Source organism: Rhinopithecus roxellana, chromosome 19, assembly GCF_007565055.1.
Source record: "Rhinopithecus roxellana isolate Shanxi Qingling chromosome 19, ASM756505v1, whole genome shotgun sequence".
Classification (NCBI taxonomy): Eukaryota; Metazoa; Chordata; class Mammalia; order Primates; family Cercopithecidae; genus Rhinopithecus; species Rhinopithecus roxellana.
In genome coordinates this window covers 25,416,165-25,437,277 of record NC_044567.1, presented here as the reverse complement: position 1 = coordinate 25,437,277, position 21,113 = coordinate 25,416,165, and the positions used below count along the sequence as shown (strand labels likewise).

The 21,113-nt window shown below is 41.8% G+C and overlaps 1 protein-coding gene across 1 annotated transcript in view; it reads left to right on the top strand.

Annotated features, from left to right (window-relative positions):
• Positions 1 to 21,113, top strand: part of PPM1E (protein phosphatase, Mg2+/Mn2+ dependent 1E) — a 229,647-nt gene that overhangs the window by 202,919 nt on the left and 5,615 nt on the right. The window contains exons 3-6 of the mRNA XM_030923392.1: positions 5,571 to 5,770; positions 9,723 to 9,911; positions 12,982 to 13,125; positions 13,691 to 13,784. Of these exons, the coding sequence (XP_030779252.1) occupies positions 5,571 to 5,770; positions 9,723 to 9,911; positions 12,982 to 13,125; positions 13,691 to 13,784 (627 nt within the window). The remainder of the gene's footprint in view (positions 1 to 5,570; positions 5,771 to 9,722; positions 9,912 to 12,981; positions 13,126 to 13,690; positions 13,785 to 21,113) is intronic.

Here is a 21,113-nt window from a genome sequence, read left to right as displayed (position 1 = left end):
AGTTCACCTGGAAGAATAAACAGAAAAACCAAGTGACATCCTTTAAAATTAAGAGTAATAGATAGGAAAACTATACCTCCTGATATTAAAACATTTTAAAGTTATGGTAACTTAAAGAGAATGGTAGCATTATAGAAATAGATGCTGAGATGAGTGAAGCAGAACACAATCAAGAAGCATATAAATGTTTAATATTTTAATGGTTATTTAATTTATGTGACAGTTTGCATATTTCTTTTTTCTTTTTTTTTTTCTTTTTCTGAGACGGAGTCTCGCTCTGTCGCCCAGGCTGGAGTGCAGTGGCCGGATCTCAGCTCACTGCAAGCTCCGCCTCCCGGGTTCCCGCCATTCTCCTGCCTCAGCCTCCGGCGTAGTTTTGTATTTTTTAGTAGAGATGGAGTATCACTGTGTTAGCCAGGATGGTCTCGATCTCCTGACCTGGTGATCCGCCCGTCTCGGCCTCCCAAAGTGCTGGGATTACAGGCTTGAGCCACCGCGTCCGGCCAATATTTATTTTTTCAACAAGCATCTAATGTATACCCTGCTGTCTGCTAGGTACTATATTATGGCTTGTCAAGGGCAATTAAGACAGTCGCTATCTGCAGTCTAATTTGGAGATGAAGAACATGGACTTTTGAGTCAGATAAACCTAGGATTGAGAATGATGTTACCTATTTGTGAAATGTTCTAGAGGCATGGAATGTAACAGATACTCAATAAATGTTATTTATTATTACCAAAATTGGTTAAGAGCTTTAATAGACAGTGTGAACAAAGTATAATGGGGACACAGGGGAAGGAGCAACTGGGAGTGGTATGAACAGATCTAGTGATTTACCAAATGTTAGAGGAAACTGACATTACTTCCTCTAATCAGTTTAATCTGTCTATACCAGCTCTGTCCAATAGACAGTGCAATGATGGAAATGCTCCCTACTTGTGTTGCACTATGTAGAAGCCACTAGCCACATGTGGTTATCAAGCAATTGAAATAGAGCTAATGTGACCGAAAAACTGAATTTTAAATTGTATTTAATTTTAACTTACTTTTTAAGAGATGGGGTCTTGCTATGTTGGCCAGGTCGGAGTGCAGTGGCTATTCACAGGAGCTATCATGTCATACTATAGCCTCAAACTCCTGGGCTCAAGCAATTCTCCCACCTCAGCCTCCCAGGTAGCTGGAGCTGTCGGCACATTGGGACCGCTGCACTCTACTGATTAATTTAAATAACCATGGCTGGGCATGGTGGCTCACACCTGTAATCCCAGCACTTTGGGAGGCCAAGGCAGATGGATCACCTGAGGTCAGGATTTTGAGACCAGCCTGACTAACATGGAAAAACCCCATCTCTATTAAAAATATAAAATTAGCCAGGCATGGTGGTGCATGCCTGTAATCCCAGCTACTCAGGAGGCTGAGGCTGGAGAATTGCTTGAACCTGGGAGGCGGAGGTTGTGGTGAGCTGAGATCATGCCATTGCACTCCAGCCTGGGCAACAAGAGTGAAACTCCATCTCAAAAAAAAAAAAAAAAAAAAGAAATGTAAATAACCACATGTGGTTAGTAGGTACTGTACTTGACAATGCATATCTATATAAAAGTAACATACAAGCCAAATAATGATATAATAGTTTATATTGTTATCTGGGAACTACCCTGATAGTTAATATGTTTTTTCACCCTACCCCATTCTCTCTCAAAGTTTCTAAATTCACTTGATTGTTTTGTAATCCTCTGTTACGGCTATGTCAAATGAGGACATGTCCATCTCAGGGTCTGCACTTGGGGGCCTATACTGCTGCAGAGACCAGATAGGTTGCAGTCATACAAGCAAGTAATTGCTGGCTGGAAGAAATAGTCTCTGGCAAGCTAGTGCTTAAATAAAACTTGTAGTTGCTTAAAACAATCAAAATATTGGATTGTCTATTGACCTCAGTTTCCTTCTTGTATATACCTCCACAGCCTGTCTTTGCTCTTTATCTTTTCTCTTTTAAATTCACCCTTGGTTTTCAGTTATATAAAAATGCTGGCAGGGCGCGGTGGCTGAAGCCTGTAATCCCAGCACTTTGGGAGGCCGAGACGGGCGGATCACGAGGTCAGGAGATCGAGACCATCCTGGCTAACATGGTGAAACCCCGTCTCTACTAAAAAATAGAAAAAAACTAGCCGGGCGAGGTGGCAGGCGCCTGTAGTCCCAGCTACTCGGGAGGCTGAGGCCGGAGAATGGCGTAAACCCGGGGGGCGGAGCTTGCAGTGAGCTGAGATCTGGCCACTGCACTCCAGCCCGGGCGACAGAGCTAGACTCCATCTCAAAAAAAAAAAAAAAAAAAAAAAGCTAACAGTAGGGACAGGTATGGTAGCTCATGCCTGTAATCCCAGTACTTTGGGAGGCCAAGGTGGGAGGATCACTTGAGACCAGGAGTTTGAGATGAGCATGAGCAATATAGTGAGACCCCCATCTTAACAAAAAAAAAAAAGTTTTTTTTTTTTTAAATTAGCCAGGCATGGTGGCATGTACCTGTGATCCCAGCTACTTGAGAGGCTGAAGCAGAAGGATTGCTTGATCCCAGGAATTTGAGGCTGCAGTGAGCTGTGATTGCATCACCCCACTCCAGCCTGGGCAACAGAGAGAGACCCTCTTATTTAAAAAAAAAAAAAAAAAAAGGCCGGGCGCGGTGGCTCAAGCCTGTAATCCCTACACTTTGGGAGGCCGAGGCGGGCAGATCACAAAGTCAGGAGATCGAGACCATCCTGGCTAACACGGTGAAACCCTGTCTCTACTAAAAAATACAAAAAACTAGCCTGGCGGGGTGGCGGGCGCCTGTAGTCCCAGCTGCTCGGGAGGCTGAGGCAGGAGAATGGCATAAACCCGGGAGGCAGAGCTTGCAGTGAGCTGAGATCCGGCCACTGCACTCCAGCCTGGGCGACAGAGCGAGACTCAGTCTCAAAAAAAAAAAAAAAAAAAAAGGCCGGGCATGGTGACTCATGTCTGTAATCCCAGCACTTTGGGAGGCTGAGGTGGTTGGATCACCTGAGATCAGGAGTTCAAGACTAGCCTGGCCAATATGGTGAAACCCCATCTCTACTAAAAATACAACAAAATTAGCTGAGTGTGGTGGCGGGTGCCTGTAATCCCAGTTACTTGGGAGGCTGAGGCAGGAGAATCGCTTGAACCTGAGAGGCGGAGGTTGCAGGGAGCTGAGAATGCGCCATTGCACTCCAGCCTAGGTGACAAGAGTTAAACTCTGTCTCAAAAAAAAAAAAAAAAAAAAAAAAAAAAAATTGGCCAGGCACAGTGGCTCACACCTCTAATCCTAGCACTTTGGGAGGCCGAGGCAGGTGGATCACGAGGTCAGGAGTTCAAGGCCAGCCAGTTGGAGACCATCCTGGACAACATGGTGAAGCCCTGTCTCTACTAAAAATGCAAAATATTAGCCGGGCACGGTGGCGGGCACCTGTAGTCCCAGCTACTTGGGAGGCTGAGGCAGGAGAATGGCGTGAACCCGGGAGGCGGAGCTTACAGTGAGCCAAGATCCCGCCACTGCACTCCAGCCTGGGTGATGGAGGGAGACTCCGTCTCAAAAAAAAAAAGAAAAAAAAAATTAAAAAATTAGCCAGGTGTGTTGGCGGGCGCCTGTAATCCCAGCTACTCAAGAGGCTGAGGCAGGAGAATGCCTTGAGCCCAGGAAGTGGAGATTGCAGTGAGCCAAGATTGCGCCACTGCTCTCTAGCCTGGACCACAGAGCAAGACTCTGTCTCAGAAAAAATAAAAAATAAAAATAAAAGACAAAACCACAAGACGGGATTTACTACCCTGTGCTATGTTAATGAGGAAAAAAAGGACTAAAATTTGAGGTCAGCTTTTTTAATATAGTCATTTAAAAACTAATTTTGAAAACAAAACAAAACAAAACAAAAAAACAAACAAAATAATTTTGAATAAGAAAAGAGGTAAGTGCAGTCACAGATTAAGGCAAAGACAGTACTGAGATCAAGTTGGGAGTCCAGGTCCCAGGCTGTTCTAGAACATATAGTCTCTCTCTTCTTTGGGATTTGTATTCTAGATTGGAGGAGGCATGTGTAGCCATTGCCATCTGGCACTTATTTTCTCAGGCTGTCAAGCTATATCTGATTTAGTTCAGTAAAAAGAAAATTTAAGTTCAATTTTTTTTTTTTTTCACCTGAGATGTAGGAGGAACTTCTAAAATACTGGCCTGAGAAAACCTAATCTCTCTTTGGTTATTTCCGTAGCTCAACTTAAGTGGAGGACAACTTGAGTGGCGGGTTCAGTGATAGGAAATACAATCTCTTCAGTATCATTCAGTGTTGCTTAAAAGGCTTACACATCTGTCCATCTACTGAGGGTATATGTCTACCTCAGAAGTCAGCTCGCCAATTCTACCCAATAGGTGAAGCGGTAAACATAGGTGAAGCGGTAGGCTTAGGGTCAAGAGACCTGTTAGTATTGCTCCTCTGGCTGCTCTCTGTCTTTTTCTATCTAGGATCACACACATAGACAGAGTTTAAGTACATTTTCCTTAGAGTCGTATAAAAGTTTTAGCTCATTTGCTAACCTATTGGCTAAACTATTTAAACTATGGCCTAAAACTTTAATAAACAAATATATCAAACAGAAGAAACAGGCTGGACATGGTGGCTCACGCCTGTAATCCCAGCACTTTGGGAGGCCAAGGCGGGTGGATCACCTGAGGTCAGGAGTTCAAGACCAGCCTGGCCAACATGGTGAAACCCTGACTCTACTAAAAATATAAAAAATTAGCCGGGCATGATGGCAGGCACCTGTAATCCCAGCTACTCGGGAGGCTGAGGCACTTGAACCCGGGAGGCGGAGGTTGCAGTGAGCTGAGAGAGAGCGCCATTGCACTCCAGCCTGGGCAACAAGAGCAAGACTCTGTCTCAAAAAATAATAATAATAATAATAGTAATAATTAAAAATATATATATATACACAATTCAGTTACCAATGATCATTTATAGGAGAAAAAGGAATTGGATGCAAAGGAAGAAGTCAGGGAGAAAGAGGACAAAGACAAATGGTAAGCAACATACACCCTTCTTATTTCTGTAGTTAGTGGGCTGTTTTCATAGGCCTTCCATATTCCAATAAACACTGTATTTATCCAGCTAATTGGACTATGGAAGTAGTGTTAATCACTGCTTATTTTTCTAAGCATAGGAGGCTTGGCTCTCCTGGTGATAACCATAGCAAATAACCAAAAAGGAACCAGTGCTGGGAACTAGGGAGCAGTGTGGTGAGAGCACTTCTCCAGCTGGAAGAAATCAAGCCAGGAATAGGTCCAGCCCTGGCCAAAGGTTTTCTCCTCATGACATAAGAATATTTAGTGGCAGCTGCAGGCTGATGATTTTCTACTAGATAGGTTGTGATTTTCTCTCTTCAGAAGCAGCATTTCATTTTTCTTGAGAAGGATGAATTTCTTCTATTAAGGAGGAACTTGACTAAGGTGACCTACTTCTGTCTTTACCAAGCAGAGAAGTGAAAAGCAGTTTTACAAGGCTCTTCATTGGGGGTTTCTGTGTTTCTTTCACAGAGATTGAGACAGTGAAATTGGCCCGTTCTGTCTTCAGCAAACTACACGAGATTTGCTGCAGCTGGGTGAAAGACTTCCCCCTCCGCAGGAGACCCCAGCTTTATTATGAGACATCAATTCATGCCATCAAAAACATGCGCAGGAAAATGGAGGACAAACATGTCTGCATTCCTGACTTTAATATGCTCTTCAACCTAGAGGTAAAGGGCACTTCCGGAGAGTCAGTGAGATTTTAAAGACAAAACAAACACCTTCATGGTCCTATTAGAAAAGGAAAACTTCTGATATATTTCTAATTGTATCTTTGGTAGATTAGAGTAGCGCTAAATGCAAAGTGGCACAAATTTGCAACAGAAAAGGAACTATTTTATGTTCTTTTGAATAGGTAATGCATTCACATGGTTCAAAACTGGGAAAATAAAAATGTCTCTCTTATCCTTGCCTCCCAGGTACTCAGTTCCCTTCCATGGAGGCAAGGTAGTCTTTTGTGTCACTTTCCAGAGCTATTCTATAAACATATAAGCAAAAAAGAAAACGATTAGGCTGGGTGCGGTAGCTCACGCCTATAATCCTAGCACTTTGGGAGGCTGATGCGGGAGGATTGCTTGAGACCAGGAGTTTGAGACCAGCCTGGGTGACAGACATAGTGAGACTGTGTCTTAAAAAAAAAAAGAAAGAAAGAAAAGAAAAAACAATTAAAAAAAATTACATCTCAATGAAGCTGTTTTGTAAAAAACCAAACAAAAAAACCCAAACTATTTCTATAGTATAATCAAATGGTGTATTAAGTTCTCACATTACTATGTTGCTGAAGCAACACAAACACAAAAGGAAGATTTAAGACTGATGCAGTTTATTTCATGTGATTTTCTTTTTAAAATCTTGGTCTCTGAGATAGGAAAGTAGCTGAAATTATATTTCATGAATCTCTGTATCTGACAAATTGGATCCATATGAGCCTTGGCAGCTTAATAACTATTTTCTTGTTATCTTTTTCTTTTTATATTAAATGTATTATGTTAATGCAAACAGAAGTAGGTTTGTTTCCTTTGCCTGTCACTTGCCTCTTTTCTTCACTCAAGTCCATAACTTAAAAATTACAATGTAGTAGTTTATACAAAGCACAATATTTCCTCTATTTAGCAGCTAAATTTAAATTTTAGCTTACTGTCAAGGTCTAATCAGCAATGATGGCAGGTTGGTAATTGGTGCTTATGTTATAAAGATAGATCAACTGATGTCTTTGTTTCTAGTAACATGGCCATGCAAATGTAACCCAGAAGGATTGTGTGATAAACAATCCTTGTATCACTATACCTACTTGAAGATTATACTCATATTTGAGGACATTATTGTTGTTTGTTGACTTGATTGGTTTCTATTTTGCCTCCTAATTTCAAAATTAACCCAGAGGACTTAATTCAGAAAGGAGCACCTTGCTATAGTGAAACAGATTGTGGGAGCAATATGGCAACACATATTTAGAACCTAATAAATTTTCACACTGTTTGATCTGGTCATTTCACTTTTAATTCTTTATTATGAGAAAATAGAAATACAGAAAAGTCTTAGGCATATGTTTTGTTTGATATAAATGTTTTTACAACATTGTTTATAATAAATTGAAAATTATCTAAATCATGAAAGGGAATAACTATGATATGCTCATATAAGATGCATATTTTAAGCCATTTATAACAATGTCTTAAGTAAATCTTTGTGAGATGAGGAAATACCAATAAAAATGACAGGCCAGGCGTGGTGGCTCACGCCTGTAATCCCAGCACTTTGGGAGGCCAAGGTGGGTGGAGCACGAGGTCAGGAGATCAAGACCATCCTGGCTAACACGGTGAAACCCCATCTCTACTGAAAATACAAAAAATTAGCCGGGCATGGTGGCGGGCACCTGTAGTCCCAACTACTTGGGAAGCTGAGGCAGGAGAATGGTGTGAACCTGTGAGGCAGAGCTTGCAGCGAGCTGAGATCGCACCACCGCACTCCAGCCTGGGTGACAGAGCGAGACCCCGTCTCAAAAAATTAAAAATTAAAAAAATAAAAATAAATAAAAAAAGACAAAAAGTAGGCTATAAAATATGCACATTCTGATCCTAATTTCATTTATATATGTATGTATGTATATATATAGAGATAGAGAAGACTGGTTATCTGTGTATAGTGGAATTATTGGTGATTTTCCTTTGTTATTAGTCTAAATTATCATACATTATTATAATATGAAAAACATCAGTGAATGTTTTTTGTTTTTTTAAAAAGAAGCTACACTTTTTTTATTTTTTAAAGAAATCCATTTGGCTTCCTTTTGTTTCTTCTGGTGCTATTTCAAATTATTTAAAAATGAGTACTGCTTTAGTAGAGATAGAAATACTACCTGTCAGGATTATTTCTATTTTTTTTTTTTTTTTGAGATGGAGTCTCACTCGCTCTGTCATCAGACTGGAGTGAAGTGGTGCGATCTCGGCTCACTGCAACCTCTGCCTCCCGGGTTCAAGAGATTCTCCTGCCTCAGCCTCCCGAGTAGCTGGGAGTACAGGCGTGTGCCACCACACCCAGCTAATTTTTGTATTTTTAGTAGAGAAGGGGTTTCACTATGTTGGCCAGGATGGTCTTGATCTCTTGACCTTGTGGATCTGCCGGCCTTGGCCTCCCAAAGTGCTGGAATTACACGTGTGAGCCACCGCGCCCAGCCAGTATTATTTCTAGAGAGTTGTTTAATCATTTCTTAATGGCATTAAAGTTGCTAAATGAACTAATTGTAATGTGTGTGTTAGAGACAGGTTTCATAATATTTTGGTTACTATTCTATGAACATTTATATTTGGTACTTTTGTGAATGTAATATACCCTTTTAAAAGTAACTTTTTCAGCCGGGCACAGTGGCTCTTGCCTGTAATCCCAGCTACTTGGGAGGCTGAGGCGGGATGATCTTTTGAGCCCAGGAATTCGAAGTTACAATGATCTGTGATCATGCCACTCTACCCTAGCCTGGGTGACAAAGTGAGACCCTGATTCTAAAAATAAATAAATAAAAATAATTTTTTCAAAGTACAGATATACTTGTTATTTTAGTAGCCCTTCCAAATCCCCATGAGACAGCAACTCGTCCCTGCCTAACAGATGAGAAAACTACATGATTCACTTAAGAATCAGTGATAGGCCTGGACTCATCTAAGGTTCTTAGAGCCTAGGAAAAAGAAGTCAAAAGACTTGCAAATGAAAATTATTACATATTTGTTGCCTGAAGGGAGCTCAGGACTCAGTGCGAGTTCAGTGCGTCGCAGATCTTATAAGTGAGACAGATCTGAGATTTAAACACTTGAGCAGATGATAAAGCAGCAAACTGCTTAATTGTTGATGTGGAATCTTATGATTAGGCTTCTTTTGTCAAGACAAAGCACAGGGTTGGAAGATCCTCCTCTGGCAGTTGCCTTTGCAAGGAAATGTGAAACTAAAATCTTAGACCATGGGGTGAGGCAAAGTGGTCAGCCACACAGGACATTTGAGCATCTGATGTGGTTCAAGTTTGGTAAACTAGTTTAGAGATGCTGTGCTATTTATGGTGAGAATGCAGCGTGACTGGGAATGATTTATGAGGAAGGTATTATAGTTTAGAAGTATGTTTATGCTTTCATATCTTTATATATTTTAAACTTGAATTTAACTGGCCTTGTGTCGGAAGACCAGATATTTTCTATTGTTCTCAGGTTCTAATTTTGCTATGAAAGTACTTTCATTTTGAAAAAAATCACTCAATCTGGAGCTGCTTTTGTTCAATTCCTTCTCATACCCTACCTATTCCCCCTCCCCCAACTTGTAACAGCAATTTTGAAGCAAATGTACGTGGGTGGTTTCCATGGTACAAGACAACGACTTTCACGGAGAGAGGGCACTTCAGCTTGAACTAATTGGGCATGGCGTGTTCCAGTGTTCTGGTGTGTAAACACAGATGCCCTAATATTGTAGGTATTTCAGCAGTTGATCAGGCATGTTAGAGAAGGAAAACATTTAGTCTCATTATTCCAAATGACAAATGCAGTGGAGGAGAAAGGATGGGCAACAATGATGCCAGGAGATTGGTTCATTTGAATCATGCTGTACCCAACTCCCTTAACTGTTCTGTGTTTCTGTTGACAGGACCAGGAAGAACAAGCTTACTTTGCAGTGTTTGATGGCCATGGGGGAGTAGATGCTGCTATTTATGCCTCCATTCACCTCCACGTTAACTTAGTCCGCCAGGAGATGTTCCCCCATGATCCTGCTGAGGCCCTGTGCAGGGCCTTCCGGGTCACTGATGAGCGGTTTGTGCAGAAAGCAGCCAGGGAGGTATGCCCCTTTCTCATAAATTCCAGCTAGAAATGCACTGGCTGAGCTCAGTTTGGTCTGTGTGGTTAAAGGGCTATTTAGATTTTCTCTTTCTGGGCAGACATTATCCAAATTGTATTCTTGACTCATAGTATTGGATTCTGTTGTAGTTCTAATTCCCTCCTCAGGAATAGTTTCAAGGGGTACAATGATGTACTGTATAGAAACTCTCGGCCGGGTGCGGTGGCTCAAGCCTGTAATCCCAGCACTTTGGGAGGCCGAGACGGGCGGATCACGAGGTCAGGAGATCGAGACCATCCTGGCTAACCCGGTGAAACCCCGTCTCCACTAAAAATTACAAAAAAAAAAAAAAAAAAAACTAGCCGGGCGAGGTGGCGGGCGCCTGTAGTCCCAGCTACTGGGGAGGCTGAGGCAAGAGAATGGCGTAAACCCGGGAGGCGGAGCTTGCAGGTCACTGCACTCTAGCCTGGGCGACAGAGCGAGACTCCGTCTCAAAAAAAAAAGAAACTCTCAAGCTGTAATTTTCTGGATTCATTTCTGTAATAATTGCTGGATTTGGCAGGTGAGTTTCATCTTTCTTTTATTCACCATTGCCTGTCAGGTTCACACCAGGACCATCTCTCTAAGCAGACTCTTGCTGACAAGATCTGGATATGGTGAATAAAACAATGGTCTAAAAAAGAAACAGAAACTGGGATTACTTCCATACATTTGGTTCTAAATGGGTAGGCAGTGTTTTGCTGTGTATCTCTTGAGGGAAAATTTGCTTGGAAAGGGTGAATCCTTAAATGATCCTTGAGCTGATTTTTCTCTTAATAGGGAGAAAAGTCAGAGCTCATGTCCTACATTGTGAAGGTTAATCAGACCTAAGTTTTTTTTACTTTGAATAAATGGCAAGGACTCTATATTAAGGTCTAAAAGTAAAAAAAAAAAAAAAAAAAAAAAAAATCTAATTATGGTTCTGGGTATTGGTACATAATTAACTACAGTATTCTATATTGAATTTTTAACTAGGGATGAATAGAAAGAAAATAATTTTTAATTTTTAAAAGTAATTACAGAAGTAGATAGACAAAAAATAAGACTCCTGCACTGTGACTTAAAAAAGAGTTAAAGTCAAAAAAAAAAAAAAAGAGTTATTTTTTATTTATTTATATTTTTTGAGATGGAGTCTCGCTCTGTGGCCCAGGCTGAAGTGCAGTGGCGTGATCTTGGCTCACTGCAAGCTCCGCCTCCTGGGTTCACGCCATTCTCCTGCCTCAGCCTCCCGAGTAGCTGGGACTACAGGCGCGCACCACCACGCCCGGCTAATTTTTTGTATTTTTAGTAGAGACAGGGTTTCACCATGTTAGCCAGGATGGTCTCAATCTCCTGACCTCGTGATCCACCCGCCTCGGCCTCCCAAAGTGCTGGGATTACAGGCGTGAGCCACTGCGCCCGGCACATTAACTCTTTTTAAAATGGGCTTGGAGAGATCAGGGTAATCATTTAATCCATTTTTTTGATAGCATAGTTATGCTACAAGCAATAATGGGGCTTGGAATTAATGAAACAATAATTCAGACCTATTTGGTATTAAGAAAGAGAATTATTCTTAATCTCTCCCCTCCCCTAAGTTTGGATTACTATGCAAATCCAACAGTAACCAGTAGAGTCCACACAAAGAGGTGGTGCTGGAGAATAAAGCTGCTCTTGACCTCAGAGCTCCCAGTCTCTTGAGGACCTGTGTTCTGCTTGGCTCTGCCTCTCTTGAAGCTGCGGGCTTTTATCATCTGATTTGAGGACAACAGCGGGCCCCTGAGAGGTGACCTGTAATCACCAATGTGAAACAAAGAGAATCACTCTGTCTTCTTTATCCTCTATTCTATTCTTTTTCCTCTGTCTTCTCAAAATTATGTTTTTTTTTTTTTTTTTTTTTTTTTTCTGACCATGTTTACCTCATTTGTTTCGTCAACGACCCTGGCGTCTCTCAGTTCTGTCAATAGTTCTGAATAATTTAGGTTTGTCTCAGCAGCCCCTTTTCTCCTTTTTATGCTTCCGTGTGCCGTTAACCGCTGGGAAGAAAGCAGCTATTCCTGTTGTGAAGCAGCCCTGCCTCCTGTTCTCTCCAGGGCATATGCACTGAAGTGTGTTTATCATGTGTTCTAGGGGCTGAGTTTTTGAACATTCTGTGTGGGAAGACATTTTATTGGTGGGTGAGGATTTATAACAAACTTTCCCTATAGAGGGGAAATGAGAAGTTGTTTTTCTCATTGGATACAAGAGGCCTTTTACCACCCCTGACGCATTGGTTCTAATTTAGGCCAGGTCCTTAGTAACAGAAAGTCATGCTCATTTGGTGGTGACTCATGTCAAATGGGGATGTCATTTTCGTATAGTAGGATCAAGAGCTTTAAGTACAGTGGTAGCTACTGCAGTGAAATTCCAGGCTGTTAGTTCTTTATGCAATGTTCCAAAAGCAAAGGCCTCTAAAAATACTGTCGGGAGGATATTTTTTAAAGGTATAAGCATCTTAGTACTCCAGGGAACGTAAGCTGTCTCTTGGCTCCTTAGCTTAATTTCCAGAGATTAGAGCATCTGTTGTGTACCAATCATATGTTTTATATATCATTTCGTACAGCTAGGACTCTCCCACTGAACAAATATGATGTCAGTAATGAAATGGAGAGCAGAATATAGACATTTTTACTCTGAGGATTGGTATAGAGGATTTGGTGCTTGACTGGGAGGAAAAAGAATTTCAATTCTGTTTTATGTACTAATAGTTACCTGCCCTTGGGCAAGCCACATAACCTGCCATAGTTTTCTTATCTGTATTTAAAGTAGAATTGATAATCATCCCCACACTGCATATCACAGATCAGGGGGACTTATGTGTGTATATATATATAAATACATACATGCATATAAAAATGCATTGAGACAATGAATTATTATATATGTGTGAAATTCCATTATTAATAGTATAGCTCCCAGCTGAAAAGCTTATATTAATTATAAATTGCTTCTCAATAAGAATGTCGTATCTATTTCTTTTCACTGAGTCTAGTTTTATTTAAACTATTTTCAGAGCTTAAGATGTGGGACCACAGGAGTGGTGACTTTCATCAGAGGCAACATGCTACATGTGGCCTGGGTGGGTGATTCCCAGGTTATGCTTGTGAGAAAGGGTCAAGCTGTTGAACTAATGAAGCCACACAAACCAGACAGAGAAGTAAGTATGGTCTGTTTTAATAGAGCCCATGCTCTAGTTATTACTTTAGATTTTCTAGTTATTGATTAGGATTCACTTACTATTTTTTTTTTTTTTTTTTTTGAAACGGAGTCTCGCTCTGTTGCTCAGGCTGGAGTGCAATGGCGTGATCTTGGCTCACTGCAACCTCTGCCTCCTGGGTTCAGGCGATTCTCCTGCCTCAGCCTCCTGAGTAGCTGGGACTACAGGCTTGCGCCACCATGCCCAACTAATTTTTGTATTTTTAGTAGAGACGGGGTTTCACCATGTTGGCCAGGATGGTCTTGAACTCCTGACCTCATGTGATCCATCCACTTCGGTCTCCCGAAGTACTGGGATTACAGGCGTGAGCCACTGCACCCGGCCAGGATTCCCTTAATTATTACAGTTATTGCTATTACATCAGCAACTGTGCTCACCCTCCAATGGAGAAACAAGGAGAATCTTTTCATGAGCTGATGAGTATTATATCTGTTGTTTACTGTTAAAGTGAAGGAATAAATCCTGAATCCAGTTATTTGCTTCTTTTTATTGCATTGCTGTTTAGGATGAAAAGCAGCGAATTGAGGCCCTTGGAGGTTGCGTAGTCTGGTTTGGTGCCTGGAGGGTGAATGGAAGTCTGTCAGTCTCCAGAGCTATTGGTAGGAAAAACAAATTTTTGTTTCCCCAAAATGTCCTCTTCTAGCTCATTGTCCTGTATTAACTCTGATACAGGAAACCTGAGATGATAATTTATATTACCAGAATGCTTACTATTCTTTAAAATAATAATTGGATGTCTCTTTTAATTGTTTGATTTAGTTAAACCTGTACATTTATATACTTAAATTCCATTGTTGAAAGAGAACTGCCAGGCGCAGTGACTCACGCCTGTAATCCCAGCACTTTGGGAGGCCGAGGCGGTTGGATCACGAGGTCAGGAGTTTAAGACCAGCCTGGCCAACATAGTGAAACCCTGTCTCTATTAAAAATACAAAAAATTAGCTGGGCATGGTGGCGGGCACCTGTAATCCCAGCTACTTGGGAGGCTAAGGCAGGAGAATTGCTTGAACCTGGGAGGCAGAGGTTGCGGCTAGTGGAGATCGCACCATTACACTCCAGCCTGGGTGACAGTGCGAGATTCTGTCTCAAAAAACAAAACAAAACAAAACAAAACAAAACAAAACAAAACAAACAAACAAAAAAAGAAAGAGAACCATATCAAGAAATGCAGAATTTCCTAGTTTCTATACATTTTAAATTTCATGGAAGCCTTTAAACATTAGTACACAAATCTGCTTCAAACCACAGTTGGGGCGGGCACAGTGGCTCACACCTGTAATCCCAGCGTTGTGGGAGGTTGAAGCGGGCAGACCACTTGAGCCCAGGAGTTCAAGGCCAGCCTGGCAACATAGTAAGACTTCATCTCTTAAAAAACAACAACAACAACAACAAAGGCAGGGCACAGTGGGTCACGCCTGTAATCCCAGCACTTTGGGAGGCCAAGGCGGGCAGATCATGAGGTCAGGAGATGGAGACCATCCTGGCTAACATGGTGAAACCCCGTCTCTACTACAAATACAAAATATTAGCTGGGTGTGGTGGCGGACGCCTGTAGTCTCAGCTGCTCGGGAGGCTGAGGCAGGAGAATGGCGTGAACCCGGGAGGCGGAGCTTGCAATGAGTCAAGATCGCGCCACTGTACCCCAGCCTGGGCGACACAGCGAGACTCCATCTCAAAAAAAAAAAAAAGCTGGGCATAGTGGCTTGTACCTGTAGTCCTAGTACACAGGAGGCTGAGGCAGAAGGATTGCTTGAGTCCAAGAGTTTGAGGCTGCAGTGAGCCAAGATTGTGCCACTGCACTCCAGCCTGGGCCAAGGGAGAAAGATTCTGTCTTAAAACAAAAACAAAAAATCACAGTGTTTCTTATTTCATTGCATTTTGGGTCAAATCAGTATTTTCCAGAGAATGGAAGCCTTTCTCCGTATTTTATCCATATTTATTTTGTTTATGCCTCTAAATTATTTCAATGAATTTTAAAATGACATAAATAACAGAATAAGTTGATAGGAAAAACATCGTGCTTTTTATATGAAAACTACTTTCTGTATGTGGAATACAGTCATTTGTCAGATAACCCTGGGGTTTCAAAGAACCGTATATCCCTGGGACTTAAATTTTTCAAAAGAAGGGGAAAGTCAATGAAACTCAGTCTAAAACATAGAGATTAAACAGCTAAGTTGGCTGGACAAAATGCAAGGGTGTTAGTTCAAAGAATTAAGCTATTTCTATCTTTGTCTCACTTTGGGCCCTGGGTTTATTATTTTAGGCTTCATGGCTTAGCTTCACTTCCTGTTTTTTTAAAAAAGAATAAATCAATATGTGTATCTATATGGGTGATATGTACATTACATGTATACTGCAGCTTTTAATCTCTGCTTCCCTGAAAAAATGAAGTAATTAGACATGGTTGAAATTTACATCTAGTCTCAAAATTTAATCATTACCAAAAAATTCCAGAACCTGAAGAAAATCTGAAAGGATTTAGCTTTCACCACTGATTTGAGTTCCTCCCACTCTTTGGGAAGGTGCTGGCAAGCTGTGAAGTGGCCCAAATATGAGCAGAAAGCTGAAAGAGAAATAGAGAGCTAAAAGAGTCTACAAATACCTCCTGAAAAATTGAGAGTTGGCTTGACCTTAGACTGGAGGGAGTTATTAGGAACTCTAGAAAAAGGCCAAAAAGGGGAAATTTCTCATTTCTAAAATATACCCTTCTATGGAATTATTATTATTATTCTTGGTGGGGAAAAGTCTTTATCATGCACATTGTAGGTTTAACAGGACCCAACACCCATCAAATGCTATCCTTGACTGAAAATCACTGAACCAGAGGACTATACTATTTGTGGAACCAATTTACATTAATAATCATTATATGAGTGCTTGAGTGGCCAGTGAATTAGGTTGACAGCTCAAACCAAACACCTGCTTCGCCTGATCTGACCTGTCTTTGTCAGAGGACTGAGGATCATCTTTAATGCTTTTACAGAACTAACTTACTAGAGGATACCAGCCTCTTCTTCTAAAAGGTAAAACTAAAGATGGGAAGAATGTCCCTTAATAAGTGACAATCTCAGAGAGAAGGCTGGGTGTGGCAGCCAGCACTGTGGGAGGCCAAGGTGGGAGGAATGCTTGAGCCCAGGATTTTGAGACCAACCTGGGCAACATAGTGAGACCTCATCTCTATTTTAATAATAAAAAATAATCTAAGAGTGGATAAGGGAGACTTCATACATGGAGTGACTTTTGAGTTGAATGTGGAGGATAATGTGCTGGGAAGGAAATCCCTACACAGGTAGAGGGAAGCATAAATGCACAGGGGTTTGAAAGGGCATGGCATGTTTTAGGAAAAACAACAAGTACAGAAGGTTAGAGCAGAGATGGGAGTGGTAAGAGATTAGCAGTGTTGGTGCCAGATTGCGAAGGGCCTTATGTGCAAGGCTAAGTAGTCTGGACTTTACCAGGTGAATACGCAGAGGGGCCACAGGGTCAGATTTGTATTTATAAAGATATTTGTATGGAAGCTGGGCTAGAGTAGAAACAGGCTGGCTGGGAGACATTCATAGAGTTTGTTACAGAGATGAGGAGAGCTAAAAAGGGATATGGAGGAGGGTATCAATTTAACTGATGAGACGGATTGGTAGGTGGGAAAACCTACTAATCAACAAACAATCTGGTACGCGGGAATAGGCAGTAACATAAAGGAGCAAGCGTAGATTTAATTTCTTGGGCAGTTTGATGGTGAAGGGGAGAAAGGAAATAGTGTGGTGGTTTAAGGCAAAAGCTGATTCAGGAAAGGGTTCCCTTTTATTGTTTCTATTTTTAGGATGAGGAGATTTTAGATTTAAGCATGTTTGTAGGAAAAGGAAGAGAGCAAGTAGAGGAGAAATTGAAGACGAGAGAGAAGCTAGAGTCCTAGGCAGACAGGACCAGCAGCACAGGCTCACTGTTAGGACAGGAAAAGGACACTGCTTACCCCGAGAAAATGGTAGCTGATATGGGGGAATTGCTACAGATTAAACAAAGAGAGTGTGTGTGGCAGGAGTGGGAGGCGAATTGAGAAAATTCAAGCCTGATCAACTTGTCTTTGAAGTAGGAAATTAGGCCATTTACCAAAAACCAGTAGCTTAAGTGGATGAGGGAGTTGAAGAATTTGAGAAAGAATTGGAAACCACATGGAATAAAATAGGGGGCTGCAAAAGGACAAGAAAAAGGACTCCTGGGCAGAGTTCAGCTCTACTCAGGAAAGAAATGATACTTAAAAAATGAAAAGGTTTTCAACAGTTTTTCCCCATGAGCCTTTCTGACTTATGATCCGAAGTTGACAGAAGCATGATATGTTTCCTAACATATGGAGAGAGGAGGCTGAAGACAAAAGGATGTTGCCATTTCTACCATGAAATGGATATTCATGCCCTCCTACCAAATTTGGGGGCGAAATGTCATGAATGTGACACCCAACAGTAGAGCAGGTGAAAAGCCAGAACTTTGGCAGCATTTTCTCTGTGCAAATCTTTGTATGTTCTGTTCCAAACTAACAGTTGCAGTAGTCTTTTAATTGAAGCACTAAAACAAGATTTTTGGGAACAGTGTGACTCAGATCACATTTATTTTTAGAGATGGAATTCAGAAAATAATAATGATGATAATCATATAGTCAGGTAGAGTAGGGGATGGGAACTTTAGTAAATTGATGAAGGACACTGAATCCATGTTGGATTTTATTTATTTATTTTTAAATATCTCTTAAATTTTTGCATTTTCTGCTTAAATGGATTGAGTTTTGATGAGCTCTAACAGGCTATGGAGGCACCATAGCATAGAAGTGAAGTTGACTAAATCAAAAGCATGCTTGGGAAAGATGGTTTTGACTCCTGTAAGAAATAATCAATGAGGGCTGGGCACGGTGGCTCATGCCTCTAATCCCAGCACTTTGGGAGGCCGAGGCAGATGGATCACAAGGTCAGGAGTTCAAGACCAGCCTGACCAACATGGTGAAACCCTGTCTCTACTAAAAATACAAAAATTAGCTGGGCATGGTGGTACGTGCCTGTAATCCCAGCTACTTGGGAGGCTGAGGCAGGAGAATCGCTTGAATCCAGGAGGTGGAGGTTGCAATGAGCTGAGATCGCACCACTGCATTCCAGCCCGGGCGAGACAGAGCGAGACTCCGTCTCAAAATAAAACAATAAAAATAATGAATGAATGAAGGGAGAAGAGCCTAGATATGAGTAAGATGAGAGGGTTGTATGTTTGTGAATGGAAGGAGTGAAATGAGCGTTTATAACATTGAAGACTAATTTCTTACCTAATAGATATACTAACCCAGGTAATTATATTAAGTAATTATTTGTTGTTCTGTGTATCTAATCATGTAACCTGCTGGATAGGGCATGTGTCCACACTGGTTCTAGCAGAGTTATCCATAGAGTTCCTAATGAGCTTTCTAGCCTATTTGAGGATTAAACAGAAATGTAAAATGTTGGAAAGAAACTTTTTTATTTGAGACAGTCTCCCTCTGTCATCCAGGCTGGAGTGCAATGGCGCAATCTGGGCTCACTGCAACCTCTGCCTCCTCGGTTCAAACGATTCTCCTGCCTCAGCCTCTTGAGTAGCTGGGACTTCACATGCACGCCACCAGGCCTGGCTAATTTTTGTATTTTTAGTAGAGACAAGGTTTCACCATGATGGTCAGACTGGCTTCGGACTCCTGACCTCAAGTATCCTCCCGCCTTGGCCTCCCAAAGTGCTGGGATTACAGGCGTGAGTCACTGCACCTGGCCAACTTTCTTGGGTCAGAGAACCCATACCAGATACTAGAAATAATGAATATATAGTCAGATCACTCAAGTGAGTTTATCTTCATTTTAATCTTCCCTGAGTCAAAAAGTTTGGTTTTAGTGCAATGGAAAGGATAGTAATTGATGAGAGTTGTGTAGGTGACAAATAGAAGAGCTAGGATTTGGACCCAGGCAGTCTGACTCTAGTGCTGGTGTCCTTAACCACTAAGCAGTATGCCACTGCTGTACAGTAAAGCCCTTTGTAAATATCTGGAGTTTAGTTCTTGTTTTTATAATACTATGTAATGATGATTTATGATACCCTACTCTAGGAATTATTGCTCAGTACCCTGTGTTGTTTTGTTTTTATTTTTTTGTAAAGAAGTGAATGAGAGGCCAGATGCAGTGACTCACACCTGTAATCCCAGCACTTTGGGAGGCCAACGCAGGCAGATCAACTGAGATCAGGAGTTCGAGACCAGCCTGGCCAATATGGCGAAACTCCCGTCTCTACTAAAAATACAAAAATTAGCCAGGTGTGGTGGTGTACACCTATAATCCCAGCTACCCAGGAGGCTGAGGCAGGAGAACTGCTGGAACCTGGGAGGCAGAGGCTGCAGTGAGCCAAGATTGTGCCACTGCACTCCAGCCTGGGCAACAGAGCAAGACTCTGTCTCAAAAAAAAAAAAAAAAAAAGAAGTGAGAGAGAGCCGAGTGTGGTGGCTCATGCCCGTAATTCCAGCGCTTTGGGAGGCCAAGGTGGGCAGATGGATCATTTGAGGCCAGGAGTTCAAGACCAGCCTGGGCAAGATAGCATGATCCTATCTCTACAAAAAAAAAAAAAAGAAAAGAAAAGAAAAATTAGCTGGGCGTGGTGGTGTGCACCTGTAGTCCCAGCTACTTGGGAGGGGCCATCACCTGAGCCCTGGGAGATTGAGGTGGATCACCTGAGCCTGGGAGATTGAGGCTGCAGTGAGCCCTGATCGCGCCACTGCACTCCAGCCTGGGTGACAAGAGTAAGACCCTGCCTCAAAAAAAAAAAAAAAAAAAAAAAAAAAAAAGTGAATGAGAGTCCCTTGTTGTAGTCATAAGCTATTTAGTTACCTCATAGGCTAAGGACCCTTTGGCTGTGCTCTCACAAAGTACCTAAAGGAATGTAATCAATGTAAACAAAATGAATGGATTTGGAAGTGCTCTGGATCTGAAAATCCTAAATGACCAATTATCTCAGTAGTCTGGTGATAAAAACTTAGTTTAGTGTGGGCTCAAGGTCTGCAGTCTCGTTCCTACCCCAAGCACCCTACTCTCCAACTGCACATTACTCCCTAACAGTTACCTCTGCCTTTGCTTATCCTGTTCCCTCAACTGAGACAACTTCTCTGCCTGGTGATAACTAACTTACCCTTCAGGACCAGCTCAGATGTCATTCTGTGACAGGACGAGCTAAGCAAGAAAAGGAAGACAGAAAGGCCCAGAAAGACCTTGAATTCTCAGTTGTTAATAAGCGGGGAAATGCACAATAACAATAAAGACAGAAGTGGGGTGATGATCAGAGCCATATGAAGAATATGGCAATCTCTAAATATGAGAGAAAAATGGCCATACATTTTGTCTGTTCTTTAGAAGTTACGGGTAAAAGCACCATTAAAAAATAGAAAGCTGGCCGGGCGCGGTGGCTCAAGCCTGTAATCCCAGCACTTTGGGAGGCCGAGACGGGTGGATCACGAGGTCCGGAGATCGAGACCATCCTGGCTAACACGGTGAAACCCCGTCTCTACTAAAAAATACAAAAAACTAGCCGGGCGAGGTGGCGGGCACCTGTAGTCCCAGCTACTTGGGAGGCTGGGGCAGGAGAATGGCGTAAACCCAGGAGGCGGAGCTTGCAGTGAGCTGAGATCCGGCCACTGCACTCCAGCCTGGGCGGCAGAGCGAGACTCCATCTCAAAAAAAAAAAAAAAAAGAAAGCCAAGTGGGTTGGGAATCAAGAAAACTGCATTCAGCTCCCATGTGTGAGGGCTTGGGTCAGCCACATAACTCTTCCTGGCTTAAGGGAGTTAGACTTGATTTATATAATCTCGTGTAACTCAAACCTTCCTTTGTGCTCGCAGCATGAAACTATTTATTGATTTCTAAACAAGAATAGAACAAAAA